Consider the following 21169-nt stretch of genomic DNA (forward strand, 5'->3'; position numbering starts at 1 on the left):
CACATACACACGAACACACTCTCCAATCACACCTCATTAAGGGTCACATCCAATAAGATTCCCTTCCATTATTCAGTGGGAGGAGCCAAAGATGGAGTGAGACTTGAAGAAAGAGAGAGAGCAGAGAAAGCCAGAGTGAAAGAAGGAGAGAGAGAGAGAGAAGCTGTTCACTCTGGAAGACTCCCCCTGCACCCAGCACACCAGGAGGAGCGAGGAGGAGAGAGAGGGTGACGGAGAGAGGAGAGAGAGAGAGAGAGAGGGTGACGGAGAGAGGAGAGAGAGAGAGAGAGAGAGAAAGGGTGACGAAGAGAGAGGAGAGAGAGAGAGAGAGAAGAGAGTGACAAGAAACAAAAGAGAGAATAAGTCTTCATGGGTTCTTGGAAACACAACCCTGACCTCCACTTTCTCCTCGGAACACAGGTGAGACACACACACACAAATACACACACACACTTACACACACATAATATCTATCTACCCAACTACAGTATCTGTCTATCAGTCTACCTGTCTGTGTCTCTAATGGAAAGTGTAACCCGACAGAATGGCACCAGACCAGACATGAAGACTGATGTGACGACGACTCGGAGCTCAGATGAGGTGAGTGTATGTCAGAGACTTTGTGCATGACACTGTGTGTGTGTGAGTGTGGTGTGTGTGTGTGTGGTGTGTGTCCACTACCCAGAGGTGGACGTGACCCAACAGGAATGTGGCAGCTGCTTTTGGGACATGATGTGGGTCACACACACACAACACACACACCCCATACACACACACACCCCATACACACACACACTGTGACAGTTAATGGTTTTCTCAGGAGTAGAGAATGCCAAGTGTTAAATTAGCCCCTCCCCCGGGGTGGGTCCTAGGATCAACATAAATAGAGACGGGACACATGATTGGCCCAGACACCCTGAGGTGACAGACGATTGGCCCAGGCACCCTGAGGTGACAGACGATTGGCCCAGGGGACTGGTGCTGTATGTGGCCCCTCCTCTCCAGAGGGACAGGAAGTAACTATGTGACGATGACGAGGATAGATGGCTCACATATGGTGTGTGTGTGTGGTGTGTGAGTGTGTGTGTGTGGTGTGTGTATGTGTGTGTATGGTGTGTGTGTGTGTGGTGTATGTGTGTGTATGTGTGTGGTGTGTGTGGTGTGTGTGTGTGTCAGACTCTAAGGTGTACCCAGGGTAGCTGTAGCTGTCAGAGTTACCAGCCTGGACAGCTAAGGACCTGCCTGGACTGTAGACATGGATGGGTGTTCCACGGTGAGACACACACACACCATACACACACTGTGTATATATACACACACACACACACATATGGAGAAGCAGGTGGTCTTACTGCACTGCTGACTCAACCTGCACTCCTCCCTCCTCCCCTCCCCTCCCCTCCCCTCCTCTCCTCTCCTCTCCTCTCCTCTCCTCTCCTCTCCTCTCCTCTCCTCTCCTCTCCTCTCCTCTCCCCTCCCCTCCCCCTCCCCCAGCCCTGGACAAGCTCCAGGCCCCGGCCCAGGCTGTGTGTGGTGGTGCCCAGGCGGAGGTGGTGGTCCCTGGGGTGGTGTTTGACCTGAGCTCCCTGGTCCTGTTTGGGGCCCAGGCGGTGCCGGTGAGGATGAAGATCCTTCTGGACCGGCTCCTGAGCGTGCTGCCTCAGCAGCAGGTCCTCCACACGCTGCTGCCGCTGGGCTGGAGCCTGAGGGACTACATCAGGGGCTACATGCTGCAGGTGATGACACACGCTACACACACACACTACACACACATGCTACACACACACGCTACACACACACGCTACACACACACGCTACACACACACTAGCACACATATGCGAACACACACGCTAACACTACACTACACACTCACACTCACAGTCTCACATACCTGTTATGTCATGATGGTACCCCCCCCCCCTCCCCCCCAGGACTCTACAGGAAGGGTATTAGATCGTTGGCTCATGCTCTCCCAGGAAGAGGAAGCTGTCATCTTACCTCACTTCCTGCGCTTCGGAGAGACGCGCCCCATTGTTGAGCTGATGATGCAGCAGGACTCCCAGGCCAATCACGTCGCTCCCTCTGGTGTAAGGCCCGCCCCTCAGACCCAGTCCAACCTGCGGGCGTTCATAGAGAACTGCCTCCGGAACCCTCCTCCTACCTCCAGAACCCCTGGAACACTCTCCCAGCTCCAGAACTCTGGAGGAGGTTCCACCAGTCTGCACCCCTTAGAGAGCCTGACCTCCGACCTGTCCTGGCTCCTCCCCCTTCAGCTCCCTAGCCCCTCCCTCTTGCTGGATCTGACCCCACCCACCAGACCAGGACGGGTAATAAGACTCGGAGGAGACCAGAACCAGCGGGTGGGGGAAGGTCCTGGTTCTGGTCCTGCATCCCGCCCTGTCTCCCTGACCCAGAACAACTCCAGAACCAGCTACTCTCAAGACCCGCCCACGCCCTCTCTCTCCTCCCTCTCCACCTCTCCCCCCTCCACACTCCCCCCTCTCCTCTCCTCCCTCCCCCCCTCTCTCTCCTCCTCTCTTCTCTCCCCTGGAGTGCGGAAGGGCAGGGTCAGCTGTACTGCGTGCGGGAAGAGCTTCTACGACAAAGGTAAGCCCCTCCCCTTCCCCTGTAAGCCACTCCCCTACAACACATAGACCTCAACGTGGTGTTATGCTAAGCTAACATGTCCATGTTAACGTTAGGGTAATGCTAAGCTAACGTGTCCATGTTAACGGTGGTGTTATGCTAAGCTAACATGTCCATGTTAACGTTAGGGTAATGCTAAGCTAACGTGTCCCCAGGGACTCTGAAGATCCACGTGAGTGCGGTGCACCTGCAGGTGAAGCATGGCTGCACAGTCCCAGGATGCAGCATGCTGTTCAGCTCCCTACGCAGCCGCAACAGACACAGCGCCAACCCCAACCCCCGTCTGCACACACACACACACACACCCCGTCTGCACACACACACACCCCGTCTGCACACACACACACCCAGGGACACACACAGGGACACACACTCAACCCCCAACACACACAGGAACACACAGCCACACAGGAACACACACTTGTATACACACTCACCCACACACATGGACACAAACACACTACAAGACAAAGTTACGCACATACACTCAAATAACACTGGTGACCCAACACCAGACACACAAGGTAACAATTCACACACATTGCAACAACACACACACACACTGCAACAACACACACCTGCTCCTTCGGGCCCCCTCTCCACCTCCAGGCTAGAGTTCCCTCCCTGTGATGGCATTAGACGACCCCCCCACAGCACCCCGCCCCCTCTCTTTGCCCCTACTCCCTCTGTCTCCACGGCGACCAGCAGCAGCCAATCCCACAAATCCTTTGGCTCGGGTGGAGGGGCTGGTGCCCCCCAGCCGGCCTATCAGAAAGGCAGGTGTGCGTCAGGTGACCCTGCACCCAAGAAGAAACCCAGGAAGTCCAGCACACCTGTGAAGATTGCCGTGACGACGGGGGAGGGAGGAAAGATCGCCGTGACAACGGGGGAGGGAGGAAAGATCGCCGTGACGATGGGGGAGGGAGGAGACACCTAAAAGTTTAACTTGTTCAAATGTGATCTTTTATTTCAACAAGTTGATCACTCTTCTTCTTTAAAACAACAGGTATACATTTACACACAAGTACAAGCAAAGAATAACAAAAAATATGATCTTTGACCCTTTGACCAGTTACGGTACTTTTACAAAACATGATCACTGATTACAGACTTGATGTTCATTAAATGAGTTAAATAATAAAATCCTATCAAAATATTGTATTCATTTAATAAACCAAAAATAATTCAAATACAACTTTTTCGAGGCAGCAGTAAATAATCAGTAGATGAAATGGGTCAGGGTTTAGGGGCGGAGTTGAAAACAATACAAGAAGTGATCTTAAAGTTATCCAAGTCACTGAACGAGGAAGTGATGTCATAACTGAAGTCCCGCCTTGACGGGTCACTGACAGGTTGCATTTCCAGCGTGGTGAGTAATAATGCAATAGACTGGGGATGATGTCTCACTGACATTTGAATAAAGAGTAAAAAAAACCTTGGCAATATGAAATGGAATGTGTTAGGCTTTTGTTCAACATTTTATTCAAAATAATTCAAAACTGAATTGTCATTTGCACATTCTATTGCCATTTTAAAAATGCATTTCCATTGAATAAAGAGTCTAATAAACTTTGATAAAGGCACAGAGTAGAAAAGCCACAATATAATAACATGCTATTATTACAACAACCACTGGAGGGCGCATGACACTGCAGCACAACAACACCTCTGTTATCATGACATGAACAAGATACTGAAGGTTTTTCTGCATAAAAGATTCATACACACACACACCATACACACACATACACACCTTATACACACACACACACACACACACCATACACACATGCACAGGCTGTATTTGAGGAAAGCCCCAAAGTCATTCTTTAAGCAGATGGTTTATAAGCATCATCAGGATCATAAACTCTTGTTAACACTGGTTAGGGTTAGCTGACAAGTACAATTAGCCTCTATACAACAAAAATGATAAAAGGCAGGACTCATGAACCTAAATATCCACACAATATTTACAAAGTAGCCTGGTCAACACCTGTCGTCTCTGCTTCAAGGTTCTGTCTGGTCCTCATGGACACCATCTCCGTTCATGTCCTGATTGAGTGGATCACTCTCGTCTGCTGCTTCCTTCTGCTCCATTTCAGAAAACAAAACCATTCCTTCCTTCAGGTTCGTCTCTCTGATCATGCCCTGTCCTCCTGGTCCCTCCACTGATAACAGAGAGGCACACTTGTATGTTTATACATTTAGAACACAATGAACCAGCACTTTTACTTGAGTATTATTTAATCATATTATGTAAATAATATTATGTGTAAATGTATGTAAATTTTCACTACTGATCCACATGGACACCATCTCCATTTATGACCTGATTTACCCGGATTCTTGTCTGCTGCTTTGTCCTGATTAATAGGTGGCGCATTATCCAAAATGGGTTTCCCATCTTTCCTGACCGGTGGTCCTGGCACTGATGACAGAGAGGCACACTTGTATGTTTATACATTTATAACACAATGAACCAGCACTTTTACTTGAGTATTATTTAATCATATTATGTAAATACACTATTTTTCACTACCCATATATTTTGTCAAACGTTGCCATGTTATTGCAAGTATTTAATGTTATGGGCTGTCCTTCAGCATGTCCATTAAGGGCTCTGCTGACATATATAACAAGAATGCTCGTATTTATATATTTTCTATGTATTTACTTCTCAACTGTCATCTCACTTACCCATCGAGGCAGTGATCCGCTTCCTGTACCACTTCCACAGTGATAGACCTCCCAGGACCACACCAGCACACAGACTGATCCCTGCTATTAAAACTATAACTCCAACTGATAATCCAACCTCAGGAGGATCTTTAGGTCTAACAGGAAAATTTTCACCTGCAACAGAAATCAAATAGAATTCCACACTGCATTCATCCAACAGGTCATGACTAGAGAACTGTGATATTAAACACATCACTTCAAATCACCAGGCAACACAGATGTTACATATCTGATTAAAATCTCAGGCCTGAAGGACTAAAACACTAGTTTAACAATTATAATAACATGCATTTGATGTAGGTATGAGTCTTCGCTGCTAATCAGTGAGGAGAAAACACACTAACCCAAACTCTCACCTGGAACACGGATGATCTGGTTGTGTTGAACATGAATAGAATTGCTTCTATTGTGAACCCAGCAGGTGAAGCTGTCTGTCTTCTGTACAGTCACTCTGCTTGTCACAATGTAGTGATGGTCAGAGCTGGGGTTAGGGTGTCTGTCTGTCTGTGTCTCATCAGCAGGGAGGAGGCGTCCCTCGCTGTCCCTCCACTCCAGCTCAAGTTCTGGGTGCCAGCCTTCAGACACACACTTGAGAACCACCCGTATGCCATTAGCTTCATGGATGGAAACCTCTGGTTTGGAAACCTCCACTAGAGAGACAGACTGATTTAACCATGAGAACAATTATTAACAATCTCAAACAGCTTGTATCTAATCTAACTTACCAACACTGAGTTGGATGACAGTGGTCTTATTCTGGCCGTCCTTAATAACAAGGCAGGTGTAGCTCCCCTCATCCTCCAGCTTCACTCTGAAGAGTTTCAGGGAGAAGTTGCCCTTCTTAAGCTCTCCTTCAAACAGCATCGTCCTGTCTTTGTAAGATGGATACTTCCCAACATGTATGTTACGACCATCCCTGTATGTATGTACCATAGCAGGTTCCAGGTCAGGTCTGGACCACTCCACTGTCAGGAACTCTGCATCGATGGAAGGTTCCAGGGAACACGTTTGTTTGATTATTCCATATCCTTTATGCTGGTATCTGCAAAAAATGAAAAATAGCCTCGTAATATCGTTTTGTCCATTTAGGATGTCAGAACCAGATTATGGGAAAGGCTTGGTTTCCGTTGTTTTGTTTCATTTTGGAATTACGGAATATCCATAAAACACAAATGGTATAACGAGCCATTTACTCATTTGTTTGATCGGCCGTATTATGCATACAGGCACAAGTGAAAAAGAGAGAGAGGGCGAGAAATGTGAAACTATTGGGGGTGTTATTACTTGCGAACACCAGAGGGGAGCAACGACTAGCTTTAAAAAAAATGTTCCTGTGATCTGCAGGCCTACAATCTTGACGACATGGCAGCAGGTTCTTTAGTAGAAGACACACACACCAAACTGAAGGCACATGTTGACCGCGTTTGCTAGTTGCTACTTAGTTAATAAATCTTTGATGAACCCAAGTTTCTTTAATATATATGAAGTTTCTTTAATATATATTAGAAACATTACAAGACGGGGCTCCAGTGTGTGTTCAAACAAGGCCAAAAGTGCCATACGGTATCAATCACACCCGTGCAAGTAACACTCCACGCCCCAACCCTCCCTCCCCCCACCTAAATGACGCTTTCAGTTCTGTTGTACGACTTAATTAAGTGCATTGAGGCAATCATAGTAAGAAAGTTGAGGTCATGTGGGCTACCTTTGCAGTTTACATAGACACACAACTGACAGAGGCACTGTTGTGGATACTTAAAAAAAAAAGTTCTGATCATATTCCAAATTCAACTTATTCAAAGTCCAAAAACAGCACGGAGCAGCAACGAGAGGGTTCCCAGGAAAATCTGATTTCCCTTTGTCTGTGCTTCACCTTTTATATGCAACAAATTACACCCCTGAACTTTTAAAACAGATCTATTGGCCTACTACAATTGTAAATATCCTATGACTTCTGCTCCAATTGGGCCTTGATGCAATGCCATCGAATAGTTTCTGCTGTTTCTGCAAATTGCAACAAATTGTCCACAATTCATGATGGTGTCATTAGCTAGATTCCCTTCTTCTTATCAGTGTCCTGGTGGTCCGTCTGAAAATAATATGATAATTATGTAGATATTAGGGCTCAAAGATCAGTATATTTGAAAATACACATCTAAATTTGGCGTTTATATTCAGTTTTACGCTTGCAAAACTTTTTGACCCCAATTCACAGATTACTTCCGGATATTCCATAAAACAAGTCCACAACTTCCGGTAGCTAGCAGTTACGTTTGTTCTCTCACACAATGCTGTTTTGCACGAGGTCAAGTGATCTTCCCGAAATGACAATTAACGATGTACATAGGATTATATGTTGCTGCCCTTCAAGCAAGAGGGTAAAGGGGTTCAAATTGTAGCTACGTTTTCAAGCTACATTGACGATTAGGAAGGTAAGGTTTATTAACTCACAGTAAACTAAAGTAGCTAGCTCAGCTATCACTAGGGATTTGAGCATTAACATTAGAGCTAGCTAGGCTTAGCTTGTTAGCAATTCTAGCTACATTACTCAATTAACAGATTTTCAGCTTGCTTGCTAGTCATTAATGTTAACAGATACATAATTGGTCTGTCATATTTGTTCCCTATGAATAATGTAACATATCTTTCTCAGTTTCTAACAAAAATCTTGAAACTTGAGAGATTTGAGGGCGACCTTTTATCCGAGGGTGTAAAAAGCGAGCATATAGGAGATTATTATTTGCTCTCATTATAAGAGTTAACATAACCTGTTCTGGTTATTAAAAGTCATGTTAACTTCGCCAGAAGTTATACACCTGGCGTCCCCGTCCCCCCCCTCCTGAAAAACGGAGGGGGGGGGACAAGTTAACAGATAACTTCAAGATAACTTTAATACTGTAGCTGACAAACTGTTACCGGGTCCGTTAACGAATCAGACTCGGGTTGTAGTGTATTTTACGATCCGCACATGACACCGCTGTCACGTTAACGAATCAGGAAGATGCCACTTACACTTCCAGTAAAGCAGCGGACTGCACGAGGCGGGGCCACAGGAGTCAACTGTCATGGTCGAAGGTTTGATGTGCTTCGTGAACAGACTCCTACACCTATCACACCGTTGTCTGGGGGGAAACACTTAACACTTCTCACTGAGGTAGGTGCCGGCAGCTAACTCTTTTGTGAACTTTATTTCGATATATAACTTAAACTTCGTGAGTGATAGGATGTGAACGTCATTGCAGAGAAGTCAACTTCCTTATGATATACATTTGCATAACTATCTCACTATGGAGACGACCGGTGAGGAACAACTTTCACGGCTGTTAGTTATTAATATTATTGGATGTTATTTTGTAGACTAGTACAGACCTCATAGCAGTTAAAAGAAAAGAGAGAGAAAAGACAGGAAGAGATGTTCGGTTTATTGTTGTGGTACTCTATTATGGCCACTAGGTGGGGATGTTTGTTAGAAAGCCGACCAGAGTCCCGCTGATTTACTGATGTAAAGTGAATGAGAGATTAGCAAACAGAAACGTAAAAAAAAAAAAAATACTGTAATACTAAGATTATTTATAATGATATAATATCAGTCAGAAGTCCCACTGTAATAAAATCAGTTAGTTGCCTATGTGTGTTTTTGTCGGTTTAGAGGAGCGGAGAGGAGGGCAGGAAGATGATGACAGCAGAGGAAGATGACCCGCGAGGCGGAGACGAGCAGAGCGCCGCGCCCGGAGAGGCAGGGGCCGGGCGGGGCCGGGCCGGGAGCATGGAGGGGGTGAGTACCTGCCAAACCTACTGGAACATAAGGTGCACTTGTTTTACATCTCCTGATCTGACGGTGCTTAATGAGTCACGGGTGCAGACCTTGCCCAGAGAGGCCGGCAGTTGTTGAATCAAGTCCACCTGTAGTGCCATTGGTTACCATGCCAACAGTGAATGACTTCTTGCAGGTTACGTTGTGATTGACAAGTCGATCTCAGGCAGGAAGTGTGTGTGTGTTTTCAGATGTGTGTGCATATTTTTGTGTGGGTGTTCTTGTATGTTTGTGTGTATGTGTTTGCAGATATGTGTGTGTGATTTGACCTCCATTGTTTCAGCTCACAGAGTATGATTTTGAAGGGTGTGGTAACAATTATGTCATCATCAACTGACTCACCTTGGACTCTGGTCTCTCTACCTCTCTCTCTCGCTCCCTCTCTCTCTCGCTCCCTCTCTCTCCCACTTTGCCTCTCTCTCCCCCCTCTCTCTTTCTAACTTCATCTTTCTTTCTCTTTACTCCCCCCCACCTCTCTGTTTTTCTCTTGATTGTGACTTTGAGCTGGATTGCTCCTAACTACCCTCCCTGCACCCCCATCCTGGTGTGTTTGGATCGCCCCAGCAGGGTCTTGACGCAGGTCCGGTCAGGGAGGGAGAGTCCAAGTGTTTCAGAGGAGGGGGGTGTCCACTGGGGGGGAAGGAAGGGTCAGAGAGAAGATTGGAAACATGAAAGACTGGCTTACACTGTGTGTTTGTGTGTGTGTGTCCGGTGTGTGTGTGTGTGTGAGATTTTACAGTGTGTGTGTGTGTGAAGTCATTAGGTCTCATCTAGGTCTGTCTCCTCAACACCATGGCCTCTGACCTCTACCTAGTGCCTGGAGGAAGGGGGTGGGATTATCACACGCTGTCACTCACGGCAGAACCTCTCGTCTCCATGACGACCCCTCTGACCCTTTGATGTTGAACAGCAGTAGCCTGATGGCTAAGAGTTCTGCCAGAGAATGTCTAATATGGGGAGAACTGCCACTATAGGAAACTTCCGGGTTCTGAACTGGTTGCAGTTCCACTCTAGTTCCATATGAGGGCGCTCACGGTCCAGTGCAGAATGAATGGAGGTCTATGAAGCTATACCCCTCAAAATCCACTTTTCTCAGGATATCATTTTTTGTCTAGTAATTTGAATTCTGAATTCGAAAGGGGAAGCAAAAAAATACACACCGCTGGGTGATAGATATTTTTTAAAGTCGCCTTTTTGTTCTAAAAAGCCTTTTAAAATGTCATTGACGTCATACACATTGTACGGCCTGAGATACTGCTTGACGGCAAGCTCTGGTCACTTCCTTTTTTCTCTCGAGGCATCGACAACACAGCTGACAGGTTAGGCTCTCCCTGTCAATACACATGCTAGAAAGAGTTTTGGTTTGCTAATGTTGTTGCTAATGTTGCTAATGCTCTGACATTCTGGTTCTGTTTTGGATGCCATCAAGCGGGATCTCTGGTCGTAGTCAGTCCTTCACTAACCAATCAGCATTCGTTAGCAGAATGATAGCGTGTTATGGGCAACAACAACTCACCCTGTAAGAAATCAAAAGGACATAAGTACTCGTTCATTCAACTTTCGACCTGTAATGCATGTTGAACATGAAAAAACTACCATCAAATCTGAGATTTCTCAATGACAATCAGGTGAAAGAGACAAATGCAGCCGTCTAGCTCTATAGACTCCCATTCGTTCTGCACTCGACCGCGATCACTCCCAGTGGAACTCTGGTGGAACTGCAACAACATTCGATACAATGGGGCTTAATAGGGAGTGGGCAGGCTCTCCTTAAACAGGCTCTGGTTCCGCTCTCTGCTCAGAGAAGACGACAGGCTGTGATTGGTCAAGGGTGACCAATGGGATGAGGAGTCGTCCCTTCCTGATTCACCCCCGGAAGCAACTTCCTGTTGATGCAGAAAGCGTCGTAATACTGTATGTTTTGGACTTGCAGGTATCGCCCACGGAAAATTATGTCACTTCCTGTCCTGAGGAGCCAGTTACCGACGGCAACAAAGTGACTGCTCATGTAGAGGGTAAACCATCAACTAATCTGTCAATCAGTCTATCCTATCTATCCACCAACAGACCAGATCAGTTTCCTGCCATCTGCTGTGCTGCTATGTGTGTCGGGTGTGTGTTTGTTTTCCGTATGTGTGTGTGTGTGTATCTAGGCTGTGTGCTGGTGTATGACCTCTGACCTGTTGCTAGGCGCTGGGGGAATTCCCTTGCCCAGTGGTTGCCAGGTGGTTGTCCCGGACAACCAGAGATCAGCCAAGGAGAGATTTCAGAGAGCCTGTCTGTGGAGCATCACCAAGTACAAGGTGAGAGGAGAGAGAGAGGGGGGGGGGGAGACTCTCTCTCCATGTCTCTCACTCTCTCTCCATGTCTCTCTCTCTCTCTCCCCGCTCCTCTCAGAGCACCAGGCAGGTGATGAAGGAGCGTATGGGCCGGGCCTCTCGCACCGTGGACCAGGAGCTCCAGAACCACATCCTGGTTCTCCATGACGACCGGCAGCGCTACGATCATGTGACCCGCCTGGCCCAGACCCTGGCCGACCAGCTCAGCCAGCTCACAGTCACGCAAAGCATGCTGGGAGACGCCTTCGCTGAGCTCAGTGTCCGCTCCCCGGAGCTGCACGTGAGTGTGTGTGTGTGTGGGGTGTGTGTGTGGGGTGTGTGTGTGTGGTGTGTGTGTGTGTGTGTGTGGTGTGTGTAAGCACTCACACCAAACTGTATGTGTGTGTGTGTGTATGTGTCCTCAGGTGGAGTTCAGTGTGAATGCAGACACCCAGAGGTTCCTCAGTAAGGGTGGAGATGGTCTGGTGGGCTCCGTCACCTCCTTCAGCACTGAGATGACCACGCTGGTCAACAAGACCATAGAGGACACACTGGTCAATGTCAAGCAGTACGAGGCTGCTAGGTCAGCACACACACACACACACACACACACACACACTGGTCAATGTCAAGCAGTACGAGGCAGCCAGGTCAGCACACACAGTCTCCCTCAGGGTGGAGTTAGCATGTTAGCCTGTCTCCCTTAGGGTGTAGTTAGCATGTTAGCCTGTCTCCCTCAGGGTGGAGTTAGCATGTTAGCCTGTCTCCCTTAGGGTGGAGTTAGCATGTTAGCCTGTCTCCCTCAGGGTGGAGTTAGCATGTTAGCCTGTCTCCCTCAGGGTGGAGTTAGCATGTTAGCCTGTCTCCCTCAGGGTGGAGTTAGCATGTTAGCCTGTCTCCCTTAGGGTGGAGTTAGCATGTTAACCTGTCTCCCTCAAGGCGAAGTTAGCCTGTTAGCCTGTCTCCCTCAGGGCGGAGTTAGCATGTTAGCCTGTCTCCCTCAGGGCGGAGTTAGCATGTTAGCCTGTCTCCCTCAAGGTGGAGTTAGCATGTTAGCCTGTGTCCCTCAGGGTGGAGTTAGCATGTTAGCCTGTCTCCCTTAGGGTGGAGTTAGCATGTTAGCCTGTGTCCCTCAGGGTGGAGTTAGCATGTTAGCCTGTCTCCCTCAGGGTGGAGTACGATGCATACCGGTGCGATGTGGAGCAGGAAGCCCTGGCCCCCCAGACGCCCCGGGGGCAGGCCAGGCTGGAGCAGGCCAGGAAGGCCCTCCACAACCACCAGGAACAATACCACCAGGCCAGAGACGACCTGCAGATCAAACTGCAGCTGCTGCAGGAGAACAAGGTGGGGGGAGGGGTGGGGAGAGGGTAATGTCTGGATAGTTCTATACAGTACAGTCCATCCAGCTTTTCACCTCAACACCTGTCTTTCTGTTCATCTACATTGTTCAAGTCTTTTATTGTCAGGTGCACAGAACAACACAGGGTCAGACTGGGCACTGAAATTCTTAGGACAAGACAACGCAAAGCAACCTGGCATAACATAACATATAAGTACACAGAACATAGATTATATCTGTGATAAGCTAAAATAATATACAATATTCAATACAGTATACTAAACCTCTAAATACACATAATAACCTATACTAACCATATAAACCTATACTAACTAATCTCGCTCTCTCCCCCCACCCTCTCTCCCCCCACCCTGTCTCCCCCCACCCTCTCTCCCCCACCCTCTCTCCCCCACCCTCTCTCCCCCACCCTCTCTCCCCCCACCCTCTCTCCCCCACCCTGTCTCCCCCCACCCTGTCTCCCCCCACCCTGTCTCCCCCACCCTGTCTCCCCCCACCCTGTCTCCCCCCACCCTGTCTCCCCCCACCCTCTCTCCCCCCACCCTGTCTCCCCCCACCCTGTCTCCCCCCACCCTCTCTCCCCCCACCCTGTCTTCCCCCACCCTGTCTCCCCCCAGGTGAAGGTGCTTCACAACCAGCTGGTGTTGCTGTACAGTGCCGTGGCCTCCTGTAACTCCTCCAGCCTCCTCCACCTCCAGCAGGGCAGCGCCCGCCTCTCCCTGCCCAGCCAGGTGGCTCCTTCCTGGCTAGAGCACAGCTGACACCCCCCCTCCCCTCCTTTACCTCCACCATCATCACAGCCATCATCACCACTGTCACCACCACACCCTCCAGCTCTCACTCCTGCTGGTTCGCTTCTCACTGCAGCAGAAACTTCCCACACTCCTTCTCTACCTCTCACACTCTCTACCTCCCACACTCCCTCTCTACCTCTCTCTCCCTCGCCCCCACACTCCCTCTCTCTCTCCCTTCCACACCCTCTCCCTCCCTCCCCCTCTCTCTCCCTTTCTCTCTCCACCTCCCACACTCTCCCTCCTCCCCCCTCATCTTCTTCTCTTGAATATCAACACTACACATTCTAGGGGTCAGAGTTCTCTACTCCTGTACCAGGCTGTGTGTGTGTGTGTGTGTGTGTCTTGACCATTAAATGTTTTAAAGAATTGTAGCACTATTCTCTCCTGTCAACTTTCTTTCCTGAAACCAGAATCTTCCGATCACTTCTACGTCTTCAGTTCCTCGGTAGTTGAGGTAACATGGATGGACAGGTATTCCACTCATCATCAGTGTAGCAAAACAGTTCTACACAAACTGCACACAGTGTCGTATGGACACAGTCTACACCCAAGCTTTGCACGGAGGGACATGCAACAAACAAGCTAAGGTCTACGTCTAGTTGACAATCCATTTGAACACTTCCTGTTTGTTTTGTAGTTCTAAACTGTCAGTGTGCTAACCTGTATGCAAACCTGTGTGTTAGCATGTATGTTCCCCTAGTCTATGTGCTATCCTGCATGCCAACCTGCATGCCAACCTGCATGCTAACCTGCATGCTAACCTATGCTAGCGTAGCCTGTTCGCTGTCTGCCAGCCTGTTCTATCTAGGAATGTCTATGAGCTGGCTAACTTCGGCAGTTATGTTGATGCAACTGGAGTTACTGAAAGTTGATTGTTTCAAACTAGTATAAGGAATGGCCATGTTCTAGATGGTGAGTGTCCCTGTGTGTGTGTGTGTGTGTTTGTGAGTGTCCCTGTGTGTGTTTGTGTATCCAGGGTCATTTTCATCAACATTTTGGTGAGGAGCAACAGGAGGCCTCAGAGAGTGACTCACACACACATGATGCTGACAGGATCTATTGTCTTGCACACACACACAGAAACGCACACACTTACAGAAGCATACACACACAGACAAACTGAGAAACACACAGTGTGTGTGTGTGTGCGCATTGTACTGCCATGTTGCCCTCCCTGCAAAAGCAAACCGTTTAGTCCTACTGTGCCAAGGGAGGGACAAGCACAAGCTGTTATCTACTGTAAACACACACACAAGACGCACACATACACACGCACGCACACACACACACACACATAGGACGCACACACATACACACGCTCGCTCAGGACGGATTGACATCACAGAGCTGTAGCAGGTTCCGTGAAAGAGCGTTCCCAGGGTTCGGCAGGCAAACCGTGTCCATGTAATATTTATCACCGTCAAACTGCAGCGGGCGGAGAGGCCGCGTGCATGACACCAGGGGTGGGCGGGGACCGGACGCGCTCTTCATCCTTCCACCTGAGCGGTTGGCACCGCGTGCACGCATGCGTCGAGCTATCCAGTCCACCGTTCACACAACCGGTGGCGGTGAGAAGGCTTGCTTTGCGCGCGGGGTGCTTGGAATCCAACGGGAGAGGGATTCCGTTTCTAAAAGCTTTATACGAGTCCTTTTTTACAGAGCGTTTCCACATTAGTAGCCAGTGTTAACGGTAAGTTTGAAAACATAATTTTATGCGTGCGTGTGTATGAGCGTGTGTTTTAACGTTTAAACAGTCGTGTGGGTCGCACATTCCCTATCATATACCAAGCCAACCGGACCGGAACCGTCAACCTAACGAGCTCTGCCCACCGCCACGTCTCCCTGTCCGGGTAGTTCACTACATCAAGTCTGGTCGATTTTATAGCGACGCTCCGCCGCTGTATCAAGAAGCAGCGGCACCTGCTCGAGATAAGTTTTGGCAAACTGACCGAGCTCTCTCTCCCACTCTCTAACGACGATATAGGATACGATACAAATGTTTTATAGCCTATTGTTGGAGGTCAATTTCACAACCGGAGATAAGCCGTCATCCGGCAGTCACGCGCTAAAGACGTAGAATATATTATCCTACAGAAGTGCGTTTCTCCCCGTTTACACGGTACCAGCCTCTCTTCACAGCGGCATAGAAACAGCGTCCCTTCTCGGCGACGCGAGAGATGGTGATGTTGTACGTTCGTCGACGCCCTGTACGTCAGTTAAAAACTCACGCGGTAAACTAGACATTTAAGCGTGATTTATTTTTGCCTCTTGAATGTTCGACGCTTTGTTCTTGATGGACAATCACAATCCTACCCTAGCCTATATGGCTCTTCTCAGCGGTATAGATAGTCGTTGTTGTTGCCCGCGGGGCGTCTCGAGCAAGGCTCCGGTGCTTTCTCAGGGGACTGGGTGGTCCCTGACCTTCCCGTTAACCACGTCAACACCCGCAGGCTCTCTTTCTCTCCCTCTCTCTGTGACGCTGAAACATAGTGAAAGTTCTACTTAGCTCAGGTCAAAGGATGGCGCGCGGCCTGCATTGCCATGGAGACAGAGATACAGTGACGTGTATTTCCGCTTTGACTCTACGGGGCACCCTGTTAAAACCAGACTCTTTCTCTCTCTCTGAACGTTGCCTGGCGGCTGTTGTTGACATTAGAAAGTGCGTATTTCTTTTACAATGCTCCGGTCTCAGCCGTAAACCGTTGTGACGGTCGTTAGCGCTGTTTGTCCGCTACAACTCAGTCAGTGACGCCCGGAATGCCTGGAGGGTTTCCCCAGTAACCTACCGTGTGTGTGTGTAGAAGTTATAGATGGGTTTCTGAGTGTTGGTCTGATCACTTTCTTCTGCATCAATCCTGGTGCACACACACACCACACCTTCACACATGTTGGATTAGTGTGTGTTTGTAACTGTGTGTGTGTGTGTGTGTGCGTGTGTGTGCAGGCACTTGAGGTGTTCTCCACTGTTCCGAGGGTGTGTATGTGGAGAGGTCAGGTGAATTTGCACTGTAAATATTTGTCTGCTATTCGAACAGGGCTGTGTGTGTGTGTGTGTGTGGGGGGGGGGGGCACTGTCATCAATGAGTGGTGAGTCTCTCTTTCTCTGTCAGAAAGTGCAGGTTGTCACTTCAGCTGTCTGTCCCACTAATGATTAGACCTACTTATCCTCTCTCTTTCCCTCTCCCCCTCACTCTTTCTCTCCCTTTATTCCTCACTCCCCTTCTCCCCCTCTCTCTCTCCGTCAGTCTCTCTCCCTCAAGTCCCTCCCCCTCTCTCTCTGTCTCAACTCTTCTCTCCTAGTGTGAGAGTGAGTAACTGCGTGTTTCTGAATGAGCGTGTGTGTGTGTGTGAGTATTTAGGTCAGGACCCACAATGTGAGCCTCTAGAGAGAAAGAGGGTGGAGAGAGAGAGAGAGAGGGGAGTCATTGAGGGATAGAGAGAGGAGAGAGAGAGAGAGAGAGAGAGAGGGGAGTCATTGAGGGATAGAGAGAGGGGAGGGAGGGAGAGAGAGAGAGGGGAGTCATTGAGGGATAGAGAGAGGGGAGGGAGAGAGAGAGAGGGGAGTCATTGAGGGATAGAGAGAGGGGAGGGAGAGAGAGGTGGAGAGTCATAATTGAGTCAGCTGACAAAAGTAAACTGGTGTGTGATCAGTTCAGTGTTGTCATCACTCAACAATGTCTAACACACACACACACATGCACACACACACAGACATACAAACAGTCCATCTCAGTGATACTGAGGGAAAACAACATCTCGAAGGTGTGTGTTTGAGAGGACAGAGTGTGTGTCAGTCTGAGGTGTGTGTGTGTGTTGTGGGGTCACCGGGGAAACCGGGTTATTTTCGGGTGCGAGTCACGTGATTGGATGATGTCACTGTCACTCTGGCCCAGGGTTCTTTGTTGTTTTTACGGGGCAGCAGTTGATGAGGGGGGGGAGACGAGGGAGGGAGACGGGGGGGGAGAGAGAGCGAGGTGTGGAGGGGGTGACAGGGTCTCTATCCATCGTGGCGAGATGTAGGAGAGAGGAGAGAGAGGGATGGAGGAGAGAGAGGGATGGAGGAGAGAGGGATGGAGGAGAGAGAGGGATGGATGGATGGAGGAGAGAGATGTGTGGTTGTTGTCTGCCAGATAAACAACAAGGAAACAAACTGTCTTTGTGGTGACACAGCCTGTCTCCACAGTGATTGCTGCTATGATTGTTACCACGGTAGCACATGGGAAGCACTGGGACTTACCAACTCCACAGGATCAGATTGTGGAGTCTTTCTATAAGACTCTCCTCTCTCCCTCCTCTCTCTCACTTTCTGTGTCTCTCTCTCTCCCTCCTCTCCCTCCTCCTCTTTCTGAGGAGAAAAAATATCCAGAGTTGTAGTCAGGAAGTCTTCTTCTGAACAGGGAAACTACAACTCCCAAGGTTCCCTCCACATAGTCTTACCTAAATGTTTAAGATCTGGTTTAAACTCTAGTTACCCAGGTCTGTCACACATACACACACACGCCTGAGACATGGTGGGTTGTTAGAGCGATTAGGTTTGCGTCTTTGAGTATCAAGGTTTCACACTGAGCTGTTACATAATACGACACACACACACACACACACACACACACTGGCTTCCTGATAGTTAATAAGAAATGAGAAATGAGTGTTTGTGTGTGTGTGAGAGTGTATGTCTGAGAAAGAGTGTGTGTGTGTTAGTGTGTGGTTTACCTAATTGAGTGTAAGGAGAATCTCTGGTGATGGCTGGTGAATAAGTCAGGAGCAGAGGAATAGTCTCCCTCTCTCTCCCAGGGTGTGGTGGAGATTCAGCAGTGCAGGCTTGTGTCCCAGTAAAGCTCCCTGTATTGTGGAGTCATATTGTACAAACAAGCTTTGAATATGACAAGCAGAACAAACAGTAACATACACGCACACACCTGTACACACGCACACACCTGTACACACGCAAACACCTGTACACACACACCTGTACACACACACACACACCTGTATCTCATACATCCTTTACAATTGAACTATAAATGGTCATGCCAGTTTTGGGTGTGTGTGTGTGTGTGTGTGTGTGTGTGTGTGTGTGTGTGTGTGTAAGGGGGAGAGATTTTCCCACTTAGTCAACCAAAAAATACAATACCCACAATGCACCTCCACACCACCAGACAGAAGCCAGACATATTGAGGGGGGTCAGCTGTTTGTTGTTATTTATCACATTCCGTTTGTTTGTTTGTGCCCCAGAGCTCCGCCTCCAGACCCCTCTGGTATTTGATGTAACCATGGCGATGTCGCGTCATCATCGTCCCCACCAAAGCCTCTCTCGTAACCGTAGTAACCCTTCAGACTGTCCGGAGTCCCTCTGAAACTCCGCGCCCCCGGCGCGTTCCTCGGCCAATCCCTACTGGGATGCATGTGATGAGCAGCATCTCAGCGGCCAATGAGAAAGAAAGCTTCCACGAAGAGGGTGCGGTCGCCGTGGTGATGTCTCTGCCCCCATCCAGCAGAATCTCTGTAACCGACGGCAACCCGGCCAAGGCCCCACCCCCTCCTCCCCCCCCTCCCCCTCCTCCCCCTCCTCCCCCTGGACAGGCAGTGACAAAGAAGAAGAGAAGAGTAAGAAGTTTCTTTTGGAAGACCATTCCTGAGGACAAGGTACACACACACACACAGGTTTTACTACCCTAATGAGGACTCTCCCATTCCAAATTGTCCCTTCTCTCTTTCACACACACATCTACAAACACACCTGCAAACACTAATTCACACTCATCTACACACATGCATCTACACACACTCTGAATGTGATGCAGGTTCGAGGGCGGGACAACGTGTGGACTCAGGAACCAATCAGGCAGCAGTACCAGATAGACGTGCACACCATCGAGGAGCTGTTTGGACAGGCCGACTGTCAATCACCTGGGGTTACCACGCCAATCAGGGGCAGCAAGACGCATGCATCCTTCAGAGAGACCAAGGAGGTGTGTATGTGTGCGTAGCTGTGTGTGTAGGTGTGTGTGTATGTGTAGCTTTCCAATAGTTTATAGTTGTTAACCTCTCTCTCTCCCTACCTCTCTCTCTCTCCCCACCTCTCTCTCCCCCAGATCAGTATTCTGGACTCTAAGAGAGGGATGAATGTTGGGATTTTCCTAAAGCAGTTCAAAAAGTAAGTAAGCTTGTCCTTGTGACTCTGACGTGAGCTCTTCTACACACACACTCACACACACACACTCACACACACTCACACACTCACACACACATGCTGGTATTAGGAATAATCCTGGAGAGGGACTTAGAGGCTCCAGTCTGCATAGGTGGAACCCCCCCCCCCCACACACACACACACACACAAACACTGCTTTCCTTGAAGAACAATAGATGTATTTTTCTGTCACAAGCCTGTGTGTGTGTGTGTGTGTGTCGTGGTGACGTCTTCAAACATGTTCTGACCCCTCATCGCAAGGTGTTGTGGGTAAATTGTGTTGATGATGCTGGCGTGTGGCAGTTTAAGTCAAATTGTGTGTGTGTGTGAGTGTGTGTGAGTGTGCGTGCTAGAGACAGTGAGGTCTATAGTTCAAGCTCGTCCTCTCCAGCTCACCGGCACCTCACTGTCTACAGCACTACATTTAACCCCACTAACACATACCACTCATGTTGACCGTATCAATACCCAGACTACCTGTTCACTTTGCTGCCAAAACACACATGCACACACTCACGCATACAGCTGTTATGTGGGTTCTAGAACGTGACGTTCCAGGAGGTTCTAGAACGTCATCCAAATGGGGCTAAGGAACATTCTTCTATGCACCTCTACAGGTCAAACCAGGCCATAATAGAAGATATTTGCCATGGCAACAGTGAATTCTATGGAGCAGAGCCTCTTAAAGAGCTGTTTAAACTCTTACCTGAGTCAGAGGAGGTGAGTCACTGACACACACACACACACCACACATACCCCCACCCACACACCCACACACACACACACACACACACACCACACATACCCCCCCACACACACACACACAGGCAGGTGAAGGCTGGTCTCTCTCCTGCAGGTGGAGAAGCTGAAGGCCTTCAGAGGAGACATCTCTAAACTCTCGCTAGTCGACTCCTTCATGTTCCTGCTCAGCCAGGTGCCCAGGTGAGAGGTTGTGACCTTCATCTAACTCCTGACCTCCACACTCACACCAGGTCAGACATCCTAATAGTGTGTGTGTGTGTGTGTGTGTGTGTAGTTTTGAAGTGAGGATTGAGGCCATGGTGTTGAAGGAGGAGTTTCCCAGAGCCTGTGAATCCATGATCAGAGACATCGACATTCTACGAACGGCTGTGAAAGGTACACACTACATTACCCACAATGCACCCCTATACTACACTACATTACCCACAATGCACCTCTATACTACACTACAAAACCCACAATGCACCTCTATACTACACTACAAAACCCACAATGCACCTCTATACTACACTACAAAACCCACAATGCACCCTTTTTTATTTTTTAC

General features: G+C 48.7%; 3 protein-coding genes across 4 annotated transcripts in view; all 3 read left to right on the forward strand.

Moving 5' to 3' along the window:
* Positions 1-369: 369 nt before the first annotated feature.
* On the forward strand, positions 370-3584 carry LOC136967960 (zinc finger protein basonuclin-2). Its single transcript, XM_067261959.1, has 8 exons — positions 370-420; positions 544-600; positions 1177-1273; positions 1495-1736; positions 1933-2371; positions 2555-2608; positions 2803-2932; positions 3353-3584. The coding sequence occupies exons 1-8, from the start codon at positions 370-372 to the stop codon at positions 3582-3584; spliced, it is 1302 nt and encodes a 433-aa protein (XP_067118060.1).
* Positions 3585-8430: 4846 nt separating this feature from the next.
* LOC136967603 (arfaptin-1-like) lies at positions 8431-14034 on the forward strand. Of its 2 annotated transcripts, none has more exons than XM_067261450.1 (8): positions 8431-8540; positions 9008-9161; positions 11134-11215; positions 11391-11503; positions 11598-11819; positions 11944-12101; positions 12688-12862; positions 13493-14034. In XM_067261450.1, exons 2-8 carry the CDS (start codon positions 9060-9062, stop codon positions 13634-13636), a joined length of 996 nt encoding a protein of 331 aa, XP_067117551.1. In that variant the 5' UTR covers positions 8431-8540; positions 9008-9059; the 3' UTR covers positions 13637-14034. The 2 variants fall into 2 exon arrangements, with proteins under 2 accessions (XP_067117551.1, XP_067117550.1); XM_067261449.1 differs by having other exon boundaries at positions 9036-9161.
* A 5033-nt stretch (positions 14035-19067) lies between these two features.
* The window catches only part of LOC136967961 (FH2 domain-containing protein 1-like), a 2690-nt gene continuing 588 nt past the window's right edge, over positions 19068-21169 (forward strand). Inside the window, exons 1-6 of the mRNA XM_067261960.1 lie at positions 19068-19313; positions 19472-19639; positions 19763-19824; positions 20478-20580; positions 20717-20802; positions 20897-20997. Of these exons, the coding sequence (XP_067118061.1) occupies positions 19068-19313; positions 19472-19639; positions 19763-19824; positions 20478-20580; positions 20717-20802; positions 20897-20997 (766 nt within the window). The remainder of the gene's footprint in view (positions 19314-19471; positions 19640-19762; positions 19825-20477; positions 20581-20716; positions 20803-20896; positions 20998-21169) is intronic.

The sequence above is a fragment of the Osmerus mordax genome, chromosome 23, assembly GCF_038355195.1.
Source record: "Osmerus mordax isolate fOsmMor3 chromosome 23, fOsmMor3.pri, whole genome shotgun sequence".
Classification (NCBI taxonomy): Eukaryota; Metazoa; Chordata; class Actinopteri; order Osmeriformes; family Osmeridae; genus Osmerus; species Osmerus mordax.